The sequence below is a fragment of the Danio aesculapii genome, chromosome 9 (genome assembly GCF_903798145.1).
Source record: "Danio aesculapii chromosome 9, fDanAes4.1, whole genome shotgun sequence".
Lineage (NCBI taxonomy): Eukaryota > Metazoa > Chordata > Actinopteri > Cypriniformes > Danionidae > Danio > Danio aesculapii.
The window spans coordinates 23,906,007-23,923,742 of NC_079443.1; the positions used below are offsets into that span (position 1 = coordinate 23,906,007).

Below are 17,736 nucleotides of genomic sequence, written 5' to 3' on the forward strand. Positions count from 1 at the left end.
AACCCCAAACATATAGTAACTACCTACAATTAATTAATATTACTAAGTAGTTAAATAAATAGTTGGACTGTAACAACCAGTGTTGGGTAAGTTATTTTACAGAAGTAATGGATTACAAATTACTAACTACTACTGGAATATTGTATTCTGATTACATTACTAATTACTTAATGTAAAAATAATCAGATTACAAATTACTTTACATTAAAGTTACTTTTAAAACATATAAAATATACCTATAAAAATGCTAAATATAATGCAGCTCTTTGTGTAATTTAATATTCACTAAAATACACTACAATGAGTTGATCACAGCAGCTCAACATATTCAAAAGACTTGATAACTTTAAATTCTCTTATAATTCACCGTTCTTGTCTCATGACCTGCAGTTTTCAACTGGGGTGCCTGGAAAATGCTAGCGCCCACAATATACTCTCCAAATATGCACTTGCAAGCCATGCGCCTCCATTAGAAATAGCGAACTTGCGTGCACAAAAGACACGATATGTGAACATCTTCACTCGCGATCCTACACAAAAATCCAATTTCACCTTTTTAGGGTGAGTTGTGCTGCTGTTTTTAAACATAGGCTCATTCTAAAAACATAGCCCTATATACATTTCTGGAGATCATGAATTATGTAGCCAGAAGTACGTACTGTATGGCTGCATTTCATTTTTTAAATGAATGCTACAGGGCGGTATGATGGCGTGCCTTTTCACGATTAACAGCTGACCGCTTACCGCCGTATGGACGGCTTTTCTGCTGTTGTCGGTTTGTCCAGTTAGCTTACCATGTATGTCAGTGGACTTCAACAAGAAAGTAGAAGACCACGATGACAGGGTTCGAGTCCAGTGAAGAACGGTTCCAGAGAGCAAGTAAGACAAAAGCAAAAGCCAAAAAATAAAATAAACAAGTAAATAGTGGGGTGTGAATGCGGTAAAACATGGTAAAAATCAGACAAGGGCTTTTCTTTTACTGAATTGGTTATCAAATTTGTCGGTTGGGTTTAGGAAAGTGGGTGGGTGGGTGGGTCAATCTGTGCTTTTTAAAATACTATTGGTGGAAAATAGTAAATCCTCTGGTGGATTAACAAGAGAACAGCAGGCGCAAATGGCACTCGCGAGATAAATTTGAGATCTCAAAAAGGGTACACAGCGGCCTCTGGTGGATTCGTGAAAACAAAAACTGCTAAAAAGCTTACCTCCCGGGATGTATTTGACAGTCTCCAGAAATGTATAAAGAAATACGTTTTCAGAATGAGCCTGAGTTGGTTTTTGGGCACTGGTGTCCTCCTTGGCAACGAGTGTTGTTATAGAATGCTTTCTATTCAAGTGCTTGAACAAGGTGCTGGTTGAGTTAAAAGCAGTAGAAAGTTCTTTATGGACTGGAAATAAACTGCATTTCACAGCAATATTTTTGTTTTTACACTCTGTGAAATCAAGTAATGTCTGTATTTCCACTTGATGAAGCAGCCACTCTCGACAGTAACCACGAATTTCAGTTCGTGTTCTGCAGCAATTTAAAAGCACATGCTTATAACTCACGTTGCAATGGAAAACGTGATTTAAAACAAGCATTTTTTTTCTTCTAAAAATTATATTTAACGTAAGTAACATTTTACAAATTTAAAATGTGATTTGTTACATTACTGCATTCCCCAAAAATGTAATTAGAATACAGTAAGGTGTTACTGTGGAACGCATTACACCCAACTCTGGTAACAATGTCACCTTAAAATAAAGTGTTACCGATTACTTTAACAGGATTAATAACCACAAATAAATTTATACATTTAATAAAATACATTTGTAATTAAATTAAAACTGCAAGAGGCCTCAGACCATGGTAAATAGAAAAGAGCAGAGCTTCTCTGTCATTATCAGTGCTTTATTTTAAAGTGTGGCGTCCTGCAGTGCTGGTGTTGGTCATAGTATTCAGAACTGTGATTGAGGTACAGTCCGTCCTGTTCTCCTTCAGTTTCACACGTGCCAGTCTGTGGAACACCTGCATGGGCTTTCTCAGCATCGACGAATGTCACGTAGACATTATTAATTCTGTCATATTTTGACTGGCTGTATTAATAACAGGTGTGGATAGACTTCAGCAGGGGTGGAAGAAATAATAAATGACTCCATTATGCAGAACTCAATGAATGCAGTGCGGGCAAAACATTTTGCCACACCTGCCAAAGGCTATTGACTTGAGATAAATTACCGGCTATTTTAATGTATGTGCACTGAAGCAAAGTCTGTTCAAATTGGGGAAACACGTCAATTTGCTGTAACAGTGTACAGTGGATGTTTTTATTTACAAAACCAATAAAGAACTGCACTGAAAAAAAAAATTATTCATTTGACTTACTATGGGGTGACCGGGTGGCGCAGTGAGTAGCACGTTCGCCTCACAGCAAGAAGGTCGCTGGTTCGAGCCTTGGCTGGATCAGTTGGCATTTTTGTGTGAAGTTTGCATGTTCTCCTCGTGTTCAGGTGGGTTTCCTCCGGGTGCTCCGGTTTCCCCCACAAGTCCAAAGACATGCACTAAAGGTGAATTGGGTAGGCTAAATTGGCCGTAGTGTATGTGTGTGATTGAGTGTGTATGGGTGTTTCCCAGGGATGGGTTGCAACTGGAAGGGCATCCGCTGCATAAAACATATGCTGGATAAGTTGTCGTTGTTCGTTCCGCTGTGGCGACCTCAGAGTAATAAAGGGAATAAGCCAAAAAGAAAATGAATGAATGAATGGACTTACTACTTTTTTAAGGTAAATGGTTGTAAACCATTTATATGGGCTAAATTTAAACAAACACATTAAATGTAGTAATGTTCAACTTAATTTGTTTGTCTAAATTTATCTAATATAAATTGCAATGAACCATTTTTTTCAGTGTACCTCTGACTTGAAGTGTGCATGTGGCAGACATTTTTTGTATCCCGTAAAGCCACGGGAGAAGATTTATGAATGGAGTTGCAACAATACAATTGATAACATGGTCACATGACAGTGACTATATGGCAAATTTAGTATGTATGCGTTTTGTACTACTCACAATTATATTAGACAGAGCATTTTTAATAGTCACACAATAAGTTTTAAACCACCTGTAGTACCTACAGTAACACTTTACTACAAAGTTGTATTAGTTAACGTTAGTTAGTGCACCTTTAATTAGCATGAATTAACAATGAACAACTGTTAAGCTTTATTTAATAATTGTTAATGTTAACTAAACATATAAACATGTTAGTTAATGCATTTGCTACCTGTAACATGAACTAATAGTGAACAGTGACTTTGTTTAGCATTACATATATATATTTTTTTATATTAACTCATATTGTAATGCAGGGGATCCCAATCTTTTCAGCCCCCAAAATTACAATGCCAGTGACTCGCGACCCCCAATATTCTCTTAGGTGGTTATAAATATATAAATCTTGCACACATACCTATAGGCCCAAGTCTATTTATCATTTAATTTTGGAAAACACGACTCAAAGACCATGCTCCATGGCCTGTATTTATTTTTAATGTATGTGAGTGCCGTAAAGGTGTCCGAAAGTTTAACCTAGTGCCATAAAATCAATCTGATGCTATTGTTGTGTCTTTAATATAACGTAATCACCCCAGGGGTCACAATAAAATCAAAAGGCTGATGGCTTTTTATTTGCATGTTGTTTTTTAATGGTAACAATGTTCCTATTAACTACTATTTTGTTCTTCAGTAGGTTATGGATAAAATATGGTCATTCTAACAGTTTAATAAAATGAATTAGATTTTTGAAAACAGCACATTTATTCAGTAATACTAAATCTTTGTTAATGTAAACTTACTAAGTTGTGCTAAGTAGAAATCTTAAGTTATGTTAACTTGAAAAATTAAGTTGAAGTAACTGTTAAATTTTTCTGGAAAGTGTTAATTTAAAGCGGTGCTCAATCAGCTATTCTCTAAAGCCTCTTTAAAAACTTTTTTTGTGGCTTGCACTGTAACACATTGATGCTTTGCTTTTAAACTTATAACATATTTTATCAATATTCTACAACACGGTTTATGATCTCCTAAAATGGTCTTTTTACTTCTTGGTTCTCCCTCAGAAATACACAATTCATGGCATTTACCATGTAGATTGTGTCGAAGCAGCTTAACATAGAATTCTAGTAAATTGAAACTGTGTCAGTCCAGTTTTCATAGAGGAAGTTCAGTTTAGTTCAGTTCAGTGTGGTTTAAATTTCACTGCTGAAAGTCCAAACACTGAAGAGCAAATCCATCGATGCGCAGTTTCACAAGTCCCAAACCAAGCAAGCCAGTGGTGACAGTGGCAAGGAACAGACTTTACCAATTAACGAAATTGACTCACCTGCGTGGAGTACACTCATGTATCATACTGTTATGTGATGCATTATGCATATGCTTCACTGAAAAGATAGGTCTTTAATCTAGTTTTGATCTGAGAGACTGTGTCTAATCCTCGGTCATTATCAGGAAGGCTTTTCCAGAGTTTAGGAGCCATAAATGAGAAGTGCCGACCTCCTTTAGTAGACTTTGCTATTCTAGGTACTACCAGAAGCCCTGAGTGAGACAGAATGTTGGTTAGATAAACAGGAACTAGATTATTTAAAGCTTTATAGGTAAGAAGCAATATTTATAATCAATACTGAACTTAACAGGCAGTGTAAGGAGGATAACAATGGGATCTGAATGTTCAGCTTGCCCAGTTTGTTCTGAATGGCTAACAGCCTAGTGCATGCTAAAGGAAACATCACATCGGGGGGTGGGGATTATGTAAATTGTAGGGTTAATGATGTCACAAACCCAGGAAGGAGCTTGTTGCCCCTTTTAGCCATTTGTTGTAGGCCCCAAAAAGTTAATTCTGTAAAAGGAAAGATCTCTCTTTGCATTGAACTTTGAGTGTAGTAACTTTGCAGGTGTTGTTTATGCTTAAACAGCAAATTTACACACTGACTAAAGTAAAAAAAAAAGACTAATCTTAATAAAGGACCCTTTTAAAGCTCTGGGCATCATTGGTCTGGATGTGTGCAGGCTGTGAGTCCATGTCACCTCCTCTGCCCTCAGTCTTCCTGTACTCTCTCCCATGTGACGCGCAGCACCTGCAGGCTCAGGCAGGAAGCCAGCACAGGTGTTAACGTAGAGCCGTCCGCTCGCGGCTTCATCAACGTGCCAGCAGCTATCAAACCCTGAGAATCTTACCCTCGCACACTTCCTCCCTGTCTGAGTCTGCGACACGGTGGGATCCATCGTTATATTACACAGCGAAACCCTGCGACAGGTGTTACGTGTGTGTCAGTGCACTCAGGGTCTAGCTGAAGGATGTGGTGGCTTTGAGATCTTCTGTCATTTATGTGCGCGTGTGTAAATATAGAAATAATCAGTTACGGTTGCAGACCTGATTCATCAATTAGCGGCTGCGTTTGCACGGTGTTGCTTTGATTTTAATCAAGGCTGCCTCCCTCATGCTGGATTCTGCTCTGGGCTTTTGCTGCAAGAGTTAAACCACTCACTGTTTGATCACCTGAGCTCTCAGCTGCCTTTAGGTGCTCGGAAACTGAAGTTTATATGTCTCGAGTTGACAGAATAATTGCCTCGATGTTGTCGATGTGGTCATTTTGGTTAGTTTTTTTATAAAGCAGGGGTAAGCGACTCAAACAAATCACTAGTAATGAACTTTGATGCCTCTTGTCCTGCAACTGAACTTCTACACCATTTACAGCATCAGAATTCCTGTTATTGTCTGGCCATTTATATGATGTACAGTTAAAGTCAAAATTATTAGATATCCTTTGATTTTGATTTTTTTTTTCCTTTTTTTAAACATTTCCCAAATTATATTTAACAGAGCGTCTTTGACGGTATTTCCAATCATGTATTCTTTTTTCTGGATGAGTCTCATTTTGTTTTGGCTAGAATGAAAGCAGTTTTAATTTTTTTTAAACCATTTTAAGTTCAAAATTATTAAGCTTCTTAAGCAATATTTTTTCAATTGTCCACAATACAAACCATTGTTATGCAATGACTTGAGTTTGCATGTTCTCCCCGTGTTTTCATGGGTTTCCTCTTGGTGCTTCAGTTTCCCTCACAGTCCAAAGACATGCGCTTTAGGTGAATTGAATAAACTAAATTGGCTGTAGTGTGTGAATGTGAGAGTGTATGGAGGATGTTTTCCAGCACTAGGTTGTGGCTGGAAGGGCATCTGCTGCGTAAAACATATGCTGGATAAGTTGCCGGTTCATTCCGCTGTGGCCCTGGTTCTAACAAAATTAGTTTAGCTAATTAGCTTAAATTAGCTCTAATAGATTTCTCATCTGAAACCTGCAATGACACGTAACCGGTGCAACATATATATATATTTTTTACATTTAAAAAATGTAGTCTGAGAACCATCAAATAGGCTGTGGCTGGTTCATTCTCCTCAAACTGATATGTTTCATTCATGTGATTCACAGTTTTGTGAATATTTTATTTAATGGATATCATTAGTCATTAATCCGCTATTAATAATTTTATTGCGTTCTGAGCAACATACAGGGATGCTGTTTCAGCCTCCATAAGTTTGGATGATGTTGCATGTCTTTTGGTGTGGTCAATTCCTGATCCTCCGCATAATGATTTTATTAAAAAATACAGTCAATATAATTACGTTTGGTGTTCTAAAATATGTGTTAAACAAAATTGGATGAAGACAAAAATGTACATAAGATACATGTTGAAATTGTAAAAAAAAACAGTAAAGAAAATCCTTTATATATATTTACATTGCAGGGACGACACGGTGGTTCAGTGGTTAGCACTGTTGCCTCACAGCAAGAAGGTTGTTGGTTCGAGTCCCGGCTGGGTCAGTTGGCATTTCTGTGTGGAGTTTGCATGTTCTTCCCGTGTTTGCGTGTTTCTTCCGGGTGCTCCGGTTTCCCCCACAAGTCCAAAGACATGCACTATAGGTGAATTGAATAAACAAAATTGGCCATAGAGTATGTGTGTGAATTAGTGTGAATGGGTGTTTCCCAGTACTAGGTTGCAGCTGGAAGGGCATCCGCTATGTAAAAAATATGCTGGATAAGTTGGCGGTTCATTCTGCTGTGGTGACCCCTGGTGAATAAAGGGACTAAGCTGAAGGAAAATGAATGAATGAATGAATGAATGAATGAATGAATATTTACATTGCTCAATGAATAAAGTATTCAATAAGTGTGTTTGATTTACTATTTTTGTTGTACAGCTGTTGAAAAGTACACACACTCATCACCACAACAGAATGAACTGTCAATTCACCACAGGAGAATGAACTTTCAATTCACCACAGGCGAATGAACTGCCAATAACTCGGGCATATACCACTCCAAAAAGTACATCTCTTTTATCAGAAATGTGGCTAAAAGAGGCCCATTTGAATGGCAGGGGTAAATGGGACCTAATCTGTCATGACAGTGTAAGAAACATTTATCTTCAAAGAGTTATTTAATCTAATATTATTCCGTTTTAGTCAAATGTATTAGTATTTTTAAATCAATTAATTATTTAAATCTATTATTTAATATAATTAAATACAATTTCAAATAATTGAAAGCTAACCTAAATGATTTAGAAATGTGTACTCTCATTGTAGGTCATAAGCAATGCAGGATGCTTCTTTCTCCCGTATTTAGAGGTACTTAAATAGCCATCAACCATGTTTTTAGCTGACAGAAGTGTTCACTTCCAGGAGCCTGTCCAGAAAATCCCTGGAATGGCTTTGTTCAGGGAAGCAATGATGAAGTGCACGATACCTGTGTAAAAGCTTTAATGTCCCATGTCTTAGTTTGATTAGCCATTTATTACTGGTCTTTAGTGTATTCTACTTTCTCTCCCCCGCATCTCTTCTTCTGGCATTCCTGGAAAACCTTTTTTCCTGATGATGCCATCACTTTTTCAACCAGCTTCACTGTATTTTCTTCTGCTTTTTTTAATTTTCAGAATAGAGTAGTTTGTCTTCCCCTCAGCCCACAGCAACAGAGCTGAAAAACACATCTCACACAGGCTCATGATGTCAAACACAGCCCTGTTAATACCTGAACAGCTCTCCTTTTCTTGTTATGGTTGTATTTATTGCTCTAGAGAGAAAACCACCCATTTAAACATGGACCATATGTTTTTGTTTAATCACTTTAATCACACATGTGTTGTACTGCTGTTTTGGTAAAAAACAGAATAGCAGACAGTAAAAAAGATGATGATTTTATATCAGTTTGTCTTGTAATTTGTTTATTTCAGTTTGTTTTAATTCATTTGATGCATAACATTTGAAAAATTGGGATGAGTGATTCAGTGTGTGATTAAAGTCTTTTATGTATATACTGTATGTATATGAAGAGTTTACAGTAGATACAAAAACCTCTCTCTCTCTCTCTCTCTCTCTCTCTCTCTCTCTCTCTCTCTCTCTATATATATATATATATATATATATATATATATATATATATATATGTATATATATTTTTTTTTACATATATTTTTATTTTTCAAAAAGACACACTAATTAGATATAAAGTGACTACAGAGACATGTTAATGCCATTAAATGGACAGTTCTCACAAAAATAATAAAACAAATAAAAAATAAACATTTACTCACACTAAACCTTTTTTTATCTGTTGAACGCAAAACCAGATACAGTATTCCGAAGAATGTTGGAAAAAGTAGCCATTGTCAGAAAAAATATGGTTGAAGTCAATGGCTACTCCTTTTCATACTCTTGGCTATATTCTTCTAAACATCTTCTCGTGTGTTCAACAGAATAAGGAAGCTTAAACAGGTAGTCCACTTATCAGACAATTTGGTAAATCTTTAAATTAAGCGTTTTGTTTATATTCATTCATTAATTTTCCTTCGGCTTAGTCCCTTTATTCATCAGCGGAATGAACCGCCAACATATCCAGCATATGTTTTACACAGTGGATGCCCTTCCTGCTGCAACCCAGTACTGAGAAACATCCATACACACACTTATTATTTTGTTTTTAATATTGATAACTATATTACTAAATTACTCTTAAGCATTAAATCAGCATATAATGATCATTTCGGAAGTTCCATGTAATATATGGAAGACCTGAGCAATGATGCTAAAATGTAGCTTTGCCATCAAGTAATATAAAATAAAAAAACAGTACTGGTGAACTTACATTATAACATAAATAAATAAAAAGATAAACCCTGCCAACCACAGATACAGTGCATACAGAAATATAACACTTGATTCATTTCACACAAACAATTATTCTTAAAATCAGCACACCAAATGAATCTATGCACACTTTCTGCATTTTTTTCTGTCTGCATTTCCTGAAAACACACTGAACAAATGTGCTGAAATGCAGTCTTAGTGACCACTTCCCTATAAACAAAGAAGTGCAGTTATATAATTAATGCCAGTATACAGTGCAGTCCTATTTATTTTATTCTTAATTTTTTTTGTATTACGGTAATAATTCTTTGTGATTGATGGACAGAGTATGTATAAAATAAGCACAATATTCCTGATAATTACATCAATTTAAAGATAACCATCATGTTTGTTAAGTCAATCACAAATTATAGTGAGCATTATAAAAGCCTGTATATTTATCACACGAGTAGCAGTGCGACATAGCTGTATATCAGCACTGGTGGGAGGTGTGCGTTAGTGTCCCAGCAGTGACCATATACAGCCATATTACACTGCTACGAGTGTTATATTACGTTTATACAACAGTTAAACTGCATAATCGTATATATAAAAAAGAAAATCAAACACAGAGAGTCTCAAAATCCTTTTGTATGAGGAACTACTTTCTTCTGCCATTCATTCACATCTGCAGCTGACGTCTGAACAGCAGAAACCTTTGCTACTTCACCAACGTCACTTTATAGCTAGTACTTGAATGATTCTCCAGCGTAATGTCTAAAGTGCTGGCAAAACAGTTGATTTTGCTGATGGCCAACCAAACAGCAACTCAGGGTTGTACAAAGAGTGGCCAACACAAAGCATATACTGTACATTCCTGATATGTGAGTCCCATCTCACACTCAATACACTACAATTACTATGGTATAAATACAGCACTACAACATAAAAGAGAGAGATATTGACTTGGAAAATCACTTACCTGTTTAATTTTTTAATTTTTACCTGTTTAACAACTGATTTGATCAGCTGTGGTATGAAATGTATGCTGTTTTTCTCCCCTAAGGACTTAATATGCTGTCTCTGTCACCATCCTGTGGCAGAGCTTTTGCTCTGCTCAGTATGACAGGCTGATAGATGCCAACATGCTGTATCTCCAAAATTATAAATATTTAAAGCAGGCCCTGTCCTTATAAATAAACTGTATATTTACAATTTAAACAACTACATTCTCGCCTAAAAAGCCTCAACAGTACATTATGTTGTCCAACAGCTGCAATATTTGTCAAATTGTAGTGAGTTTATTGATCTTCTGTCACTCTAAGTGGGCGGAGAAATACACAAGGGTGAGGAGGCTGTATGAGTGCTGATATTGCAAAATATTGCACGGCTAATCAGATTTGAGAATCAGACAAAACTGTTATATATATACTGTTGAATATATATATACAGTTGAAGTCAGAATTATTAGCCCTCCTGTTTATTTTTTTTCCCCAATTTCCATTTAACGGAGAGAAGATTTTTTCAACACATTTCTAAACATAATATTTTTAATAACTCATTTCTAATAACTGATTTATTTTATTTTTGCCATGATGACATTAAATAATATTTTACTATATATTTTTACTATACTTCTATACAGCTTAAAGTGACTTTTAAAGGCTTAATTATGTTAATTAGGTTAACTAGGCAGGTTAGTGTAATTAGGAAAGTTATAACGATTGTTTATTCTGTAGACTATAATTAGCTTAAAATAATTTTGACCCTAAAATTGTTCATAAAAAATTAAAAACTGCTTTTATTCTAGCCGAAATAAAACAATTAAGACTTTCTGCAGAAGAAAAAAATATTATCAGACATCCAGTGAAAATTTACTGTGAATATTTAAAAAATTAAAAAATATTGTTTTTTTGTATATTTATGATTTAGTGTTAAAAATGTCAATTGTCATTTAGATTTTTGATATTTTTATTATGTTGTTGATGGAGAACTGTTTGGTTTCAGAGACAGACATTTTCATTCCAACCATTTTGTTAATTTAATCTTTAGGGAAATAATATATTGAAAGTTAAAGAGTGATTAGTGCATACCAGAAGGTCTGGGCCGTGTCTGTAGATTTATGTTTGTGCTGTATGGCCCAGGGCTGCTGTTTTTCTCTGAGCCCTGAACATTTGATTTAGGACAGGCTCTCCAACAGCATTTATATGTACAGCAGAGAGAAGCAGTTAACTTGTTTAACCAGACACTCTGTATTCTGTTTCAGGATGCATCCATAGCCCATCGCTTCCATCTGATGAGAGAAAAACATCCAGAGAAGTTCAACAGCAGGTAAGAGAAGATGCATATTTATAAATCAGCATATGGAGAAAAGGCAAATTGATAAAAGTCAGACAGATGAATGACGCAAATGAAATGAAAGGTGGAAATAATTGGTAAAGTTGGTGAATGGGGAACATCTGACATGCCACTAATATCTTCACTGAGCTTGTGTTCAACTCAGTCATAACAAATAATGAGTGACACAGCATTTCTGTTTTTGCTGACTCATACTTCATTGCCCCACCCAATTCTTACCAATGGGGTATATACTGTACACACTGACTTTTAATTTTCAGTCAGCCAGCCCAAGCGCTTCTGGTGAACTGTCATACCATTACAAAATTGCTACGTTTAATATCTGATTTCTTTAAAAATCAGCAATCTTCACTGCCTGATTAATATATGATATAAAGTGGATCTCAAACCGGACAAGGAAAATATGAACATTTTTAAAATATGAAAATTTATTGTACCCTGGTATTTTCAATAGAGTTTCTGCGCTATTTAACTGATTGTCTTTTAATTACATTACAACATCGATGCTGTAAAACATTATGAAATTGAAAATAGTCGCATAAACTTTTCACTGGAAGTTTATCATTGGCTGAAAAACACTAGCTGTGCATGTAGCCCATTGTGTCAAATTTCCCTCAAATTTCACTGGACTTTTCATCCAAATTTCATTTGTCATTTAGGAAAATTTTCACTTGACATTACACACATATTGGTACACTCACTTTGATATATTATGGCAATGTTATTAAAGGGTCATGAAACCCTTGATTGAATTTGTTTAGATTTTAACAGATTTATGTATGTCGATCAGCAACGTAAGCAACACAGGCTCATTGTGGATATGTACCCCAGTCTACATTTCTGGGGACCACTAATTATGTACCCAGAGGTACGTCTGGACCCTTTTCCTTTTTAAAATGAACTCTATGGGGCGGTGAGACTCCGCCAATGGCTTCTGTTCCTTTTCATGCTACCTGGTGTTACCAGTTTGCCCAGTAGCTTGCTGTATACACAGATGGACTTGGGATGCAGAATTGATCGTAACGATGGGGCTCAAGTCCGGCGAAGAATGGTTCTAGAAACCAGGTAAAACAAAAGCAAAAAATAAAATGCTGAAAACTTGTTGAAATCACGTGGCCGCGATGGCTTTTTTTTTTCTACATTGCCTTTGAAAACACTATCGGTTTAGTTTAGGGATGGGGAGGTTGGGTCGTTCAGTCAGTTGACAGTAAGCTGACCTGGTCGGCTGAGGTGTATATTGCGTGTATTTACTCGAAAAGAGGATGTGCTAGAGAAATTTAAGATCATCAAAAAGTGTACACAGTGGCCTCTGGTGGATTTGCAAAACAAAAACTGTGGGCAGAAGTATCTGCAGTTATATATTTTGTTGTCCTCAGAAATGTAGACCTGAGTACATATCCACAATGAGCCTGGGTTAAACGTAAGATAAATTTAGTATTAGTTAGCTTTAATTGTAGGGAGCAACTGTGTAATTTTTGTTCTTTAAAGTCTATATTGGGGTAGCATCATTGGTGGTGAAATCCACCAGTTTTGAAATCCAAAATCGAGTCCAAATCGGCTACTACTTGAGTAGATACTACATTTGAATTTACTACACGACCATTAAAAAAGTACATTCTATATACCTGTGTGCTACTAACTACATTTCTCAGTAGCGTGGTGATAGCATCCATACTTTCTTTTCACTAGCGAAGCGAACTTTTGCCAAGTAAGCTTAACTTGCTGAGGAGTAGCTTTTAGTGTAGTTAAGCTACATTTTAAGTAGAGTAGCTAATAGCTTAGCTCACTACAAGTAACTTGCTCAACACTGCTATATACTATGAATGGAATTCTTGATGACAGAATGTACACAATAGATGTCATGATTTTATCTAAACAAAATCGCATAATCTTACACAGTGACTGAACCTTGTAGACTGAACAAGGCTTGACAGAACCATTCAGCGAAGAGATTTTTGTTGCATCATGAGCAGACTTTTTCTATTTCGATGTCTTTGACAAATGTCTAAACACACTCAGAATCCTTTCCTCTATCAGTTCAGTGTCCTTATATAAAATCATTTTGAAGGGTACTTTTGAAATTCGACCTTCAAAAAGACGTCTTTTAAGGCACAAATGAATCACCACTGGTTGTTATGGCAGCACAATTGCAGCTGACTGACTGTTTTGATTTATTTGCTAGCTCAAGCAGTGTCTGCGTATATCAGTCAAGTATCAGTCTGAATGGAGTTTCTTAATTAAATGTTATGCAACTTGTCTCTGCCTCAGCAGTGGAAAGTAAACTGGTCATGTACCTATTAGAGAAGGCTGTTTAGAGTGGAAGAGTAGAAAAATGGTCTAATTTGAGCCCTCTACTAAAAGCTGTGTCATCATGGGAAAGAAAGCGAGAGAAACGTTTGAGATGAGCCGGCACAAAAGATCAACATGACATTAGCGAGGCAATACAGAACGAGAAAAGGCAGTAGTGAAAATCATCATTGCTCAGAGATATTTGTAGTTTACAATAAGCATCCATCAGTCTTCCAGCAATAAAAGGAAAACTGCTAAAACTGACCCCAGAACAGCACTTTAGGTCAGCTCTAACAGCTCCATAAAGTATGATGTTTTTTTCTGTAGAAAGCCCCTCTGAGCCCCTGGTGCACTTTACAGTAGTCGTTTTGAGTTCCCTTTGATGTGAATCTCTTTCAAGTCTATTCTACTGTTCTTTATTCTTGCTATTGAGGAATGCTGTAAAAGCCTGCGTAGCCCTTGGCCGCAAAGCACTGTGTAAAAATGAGGCTTTTTGTTAAGCGTCATTGGTCCTGCTTCGTAAGGCTCTAGAAATTTAAGATTGCCATTGATTTTTTTCATTGAAGAAACTTGTCAAGGCAGCATAAATATTAAGATTTCTCTATAACAATTGTTAGTTGGATAATCTGATTGGACAAGCAATGTTTTAAGAGTGTTCCAGGCGTGTGTATGTCAAAAAAACTGAAATTATTTTTCAGAAATTGAATTAAAGTCTAGTAATACTTCATTTTGGTATTCATAACAAATAAATAATGACTTTAAATGAATCTTACAAAACACTCAATATAATTTCTATATTCTTCAATGACAGCAGAACATAATTTCATCCATGATGCGTTCAAAATAATGAATACATTCTCTCATTGAGTGCATGATTCAACATGACAATGTTAATTTTAAGTGAGCAATTTGTTTTTTAAAAGCTAATTAATTCAAATAAAAAGTAACTTGCATTGCATTTTTTAAAAAAGTAACTTAAATGTTATTACTTATTTTTTTAAAGTAATGCATTACTTTACTTGTTACTCAATACTTATAATATTATTACATAACCGGTATTACTTGTAATGCATTACTCCCAACACTGTTCATCTGTGTTTGCAGCTTTACTCTCAAATGTTCAGTCATTATAAACAGTGCAGAGTCCCTGTGCTCAAGCATGGATCTAACCAGAACTAACTGTTGTGTCATTCAAATGTGTTTTTTTATAGTGTCTTTCTGCTAACAGAATCTAAAACCATGCTGCAGGAAGTGTGTTGGATCAGCAGTGACACTCAGGTCAAGTTCATGATATGACAGAGAATGTGTCCTGTATTCAAAGCTCTGCTGTACAATAGCGAATGCTGGGCTTACATAAAGACAAATCACACCCACCGTCACTCAGTTTACCATATTAGAGTGATAAACTGTCACAGCAGCACCACTTTTTTAATGACTTTCAAAAATAAGTCCATAATGAGTCATACAGGATCTGAATTATGGAACCTGCCTGGCTGAATTAACTAGTTAATGTTTTGGTCGTTCATAATTAATGCATCTAGATTTCCACCGTGCATTAAAAGCATGGCAACGTGATGCCAAATACCCACATGGTTTCTCCACTGTTGCAGGGTTTAGTCAAATGCGGCTCGTTTGCAATTTATCTTTAACTGATGAACGGACAGAGAACCCAAAATAAGACAAAACGGAATTATGTCCTCAGTCCTTTTAAACCGTTCAGTGTTTAATCCCAGAGTGAGTCAGCCAGAAGCACAATACAAAACACTGGCAAACCAAATGCTTCATCTGCTTTGCTTTGTTCTGCGGATTTAGAATATCTGGTCGGTGCATCTGCCAATCTATGGCTTTCTAATGAGGGCTGTTCTCTGCGTTTTTAGGATTTAAGGATGCACTCTTGGAGGCATCGTGCCACCAGATGGTACATAAATGATGGTTGCCATGGAGCTGCATGATTTATCCTTCTGAACCTGTTTATGTGACGTTTCTGTCCAGCTGTTATAATTCACTCCTATAGAAACTGGCACAAAAACCTGCATAAGGATGCACTTGGATGAATAGGATAACAATTTTAAAGTTATAGTTTTCCCAAAACTGAAAAATCTGTCATTTATAGATTTATACATTTATAGATTTATAGATGCATCCATTACTTGTTCCAAACCTGTTTGAGTTTCTTTCTTCTCCTGGACACAAATGTCAATGGGTATTTTAAGCTTTCTTCAGATTATTTTCTTTTGTGTTTAAAAGAGTAAAAAAAACTCACAAAGGTTTGAAATCTCATGTCTGAAAGTAAATAGTGCACTGTAAAACCCAAAAAGTTAAGGTAACTCAAACCATTTGAGAAAACCGATTGCAACAAACCATTTAAGTTCAAAAACTAATCCTAATGAGTACTGTGAACTTAATCTATTTGAGTTATTGAAGCAATTTGAGCAGAGTAAAGCCCAATAAATGAAGAGAACTCAAACCAACTGAGTACTGTAAAACCCAATAAGTTAAGCTAATAAAAAGTTTGAGTATACCGATTGCTACAAACCATTTGAGTTAAAAGAAAAACGAATCTATATGAATACTGTGAACTTACTCCATTTAAGTTGAAGTAATGAGGTATTTAACTTATTACATTCAACACTGGGTTCAAAACTCGTTTCAAATGAGCAGAATTAACTTTCTGTAAATTTTGAGTTAGCTACACTCATTTCATTTGATAAAGTTGAATGTTGGATTTTACAGTGTGAGTAAATGTACATTTTAGGTGAACTATACCTTTAACTATACCACCCATACTTGCCTCAAATTATAAATCATGGTACATTAAGACATTTCTCCTAAATGTTTTTTTTTTTTATGTAAGCAAATGTTTTTCATGTCTTTTATCACTAAATGAATGACTGAATCAATGAAATTACTACTAACAATCAGAAAAAGCAATACATTTTCACCATCTTTTTGCTAAATATTGTTAATGTTACTGTATATAAATCAGGCTAATGTTAAACAAACAAATCCCTCTGTCATTACTTTATACATTTGCTGTTGCTACTTCACCAACGTCACTTTATAGCTAGTATTTGAATGATTCTCTAGCGTAATGTCTAAAGTGATGGCAAAACAGGTGATTTTGCTGACATTTTAAGATTATGAGGCTGAACGGCATGAAATGCCATCAGTCTACAGAGATTTCCCAGTATTTCTCTGTTGCAATCGGGATATCACAATAATTAACCCTGAAAAAGCCAAAGCAAAGCAAACACTACCAGATTACTGTTGTGTTTGCGATATGAAAAAATGCTAAACACATGCAGGCATTTCTTCTTTTCTTTCATTTTACTGAACTAGTCTGCAGTAATGAAAACAGGAGACTCATTAGAAACAAACAGATGGCCAACCAAAAGTAACTCAGGGTTATTTAAAGAGTGGCCAACACAAAGCACATACATTCCTGATATGTGAGTTCCATCTCACACTCAATACACTACAATTACATATAAATACAGCACTACAACATACAAGAGAGAGAGATAGACTTGGAAAATCACTTACCTGTTGAATAATGATTTGATCAGCTGTGGTTTGATATTTACACAGTTTTTGTCCCCTAATGACTTATTATGCGGCCTCTGTCACTATCTTGAATCGCCAAAATTCTAAATATTTAAAATAGGCACTATCCGTATGAATAAACTGCATAGTTGCAATCTAAACATTCTCACCTAAAAAGCCTCAAAAGTACATTATGTTGTCCAACAGCTCCAATATTTGTCAAATTGTAGTGAGTTTATTGATCTGCTGTCACTCTATGTGGGTGGAGTAAGACACAAGGGCGAAGAGGCTGCATGAGTGCTGTTATCATGGGAATATCACATGGCTATAGGCCAATCAGATTCAAAAACCAGACAGAACTGTTGTATAAACAAAAATAAAACTAGAAAAT

The 17,736-nt window shown here is 35.7% G+C and overlaps 1 protein-coding gene across 1 annotated transcript in view; it reads left to right on the forward strand.

The window, feature by feature from the left end:
- LOC130234898 (diacylglycerol kinase beta) overlaps nt 1-17,736 on the forward strand; it is a 174,646-nt gene that overhangs the window by 94,232 nt on the left and 62,678 nt on the right. The window contains exon 21 of the mRNA XM_056465230.1: nt 11,422-11,486. Coding sequence (XP_056321205.1) covers nt 11,422-11,486 — 65 coding nt within the window. The remainder of the gene's footprint in view (nt 1-11,421; nt 11,487-17,736) is intronic.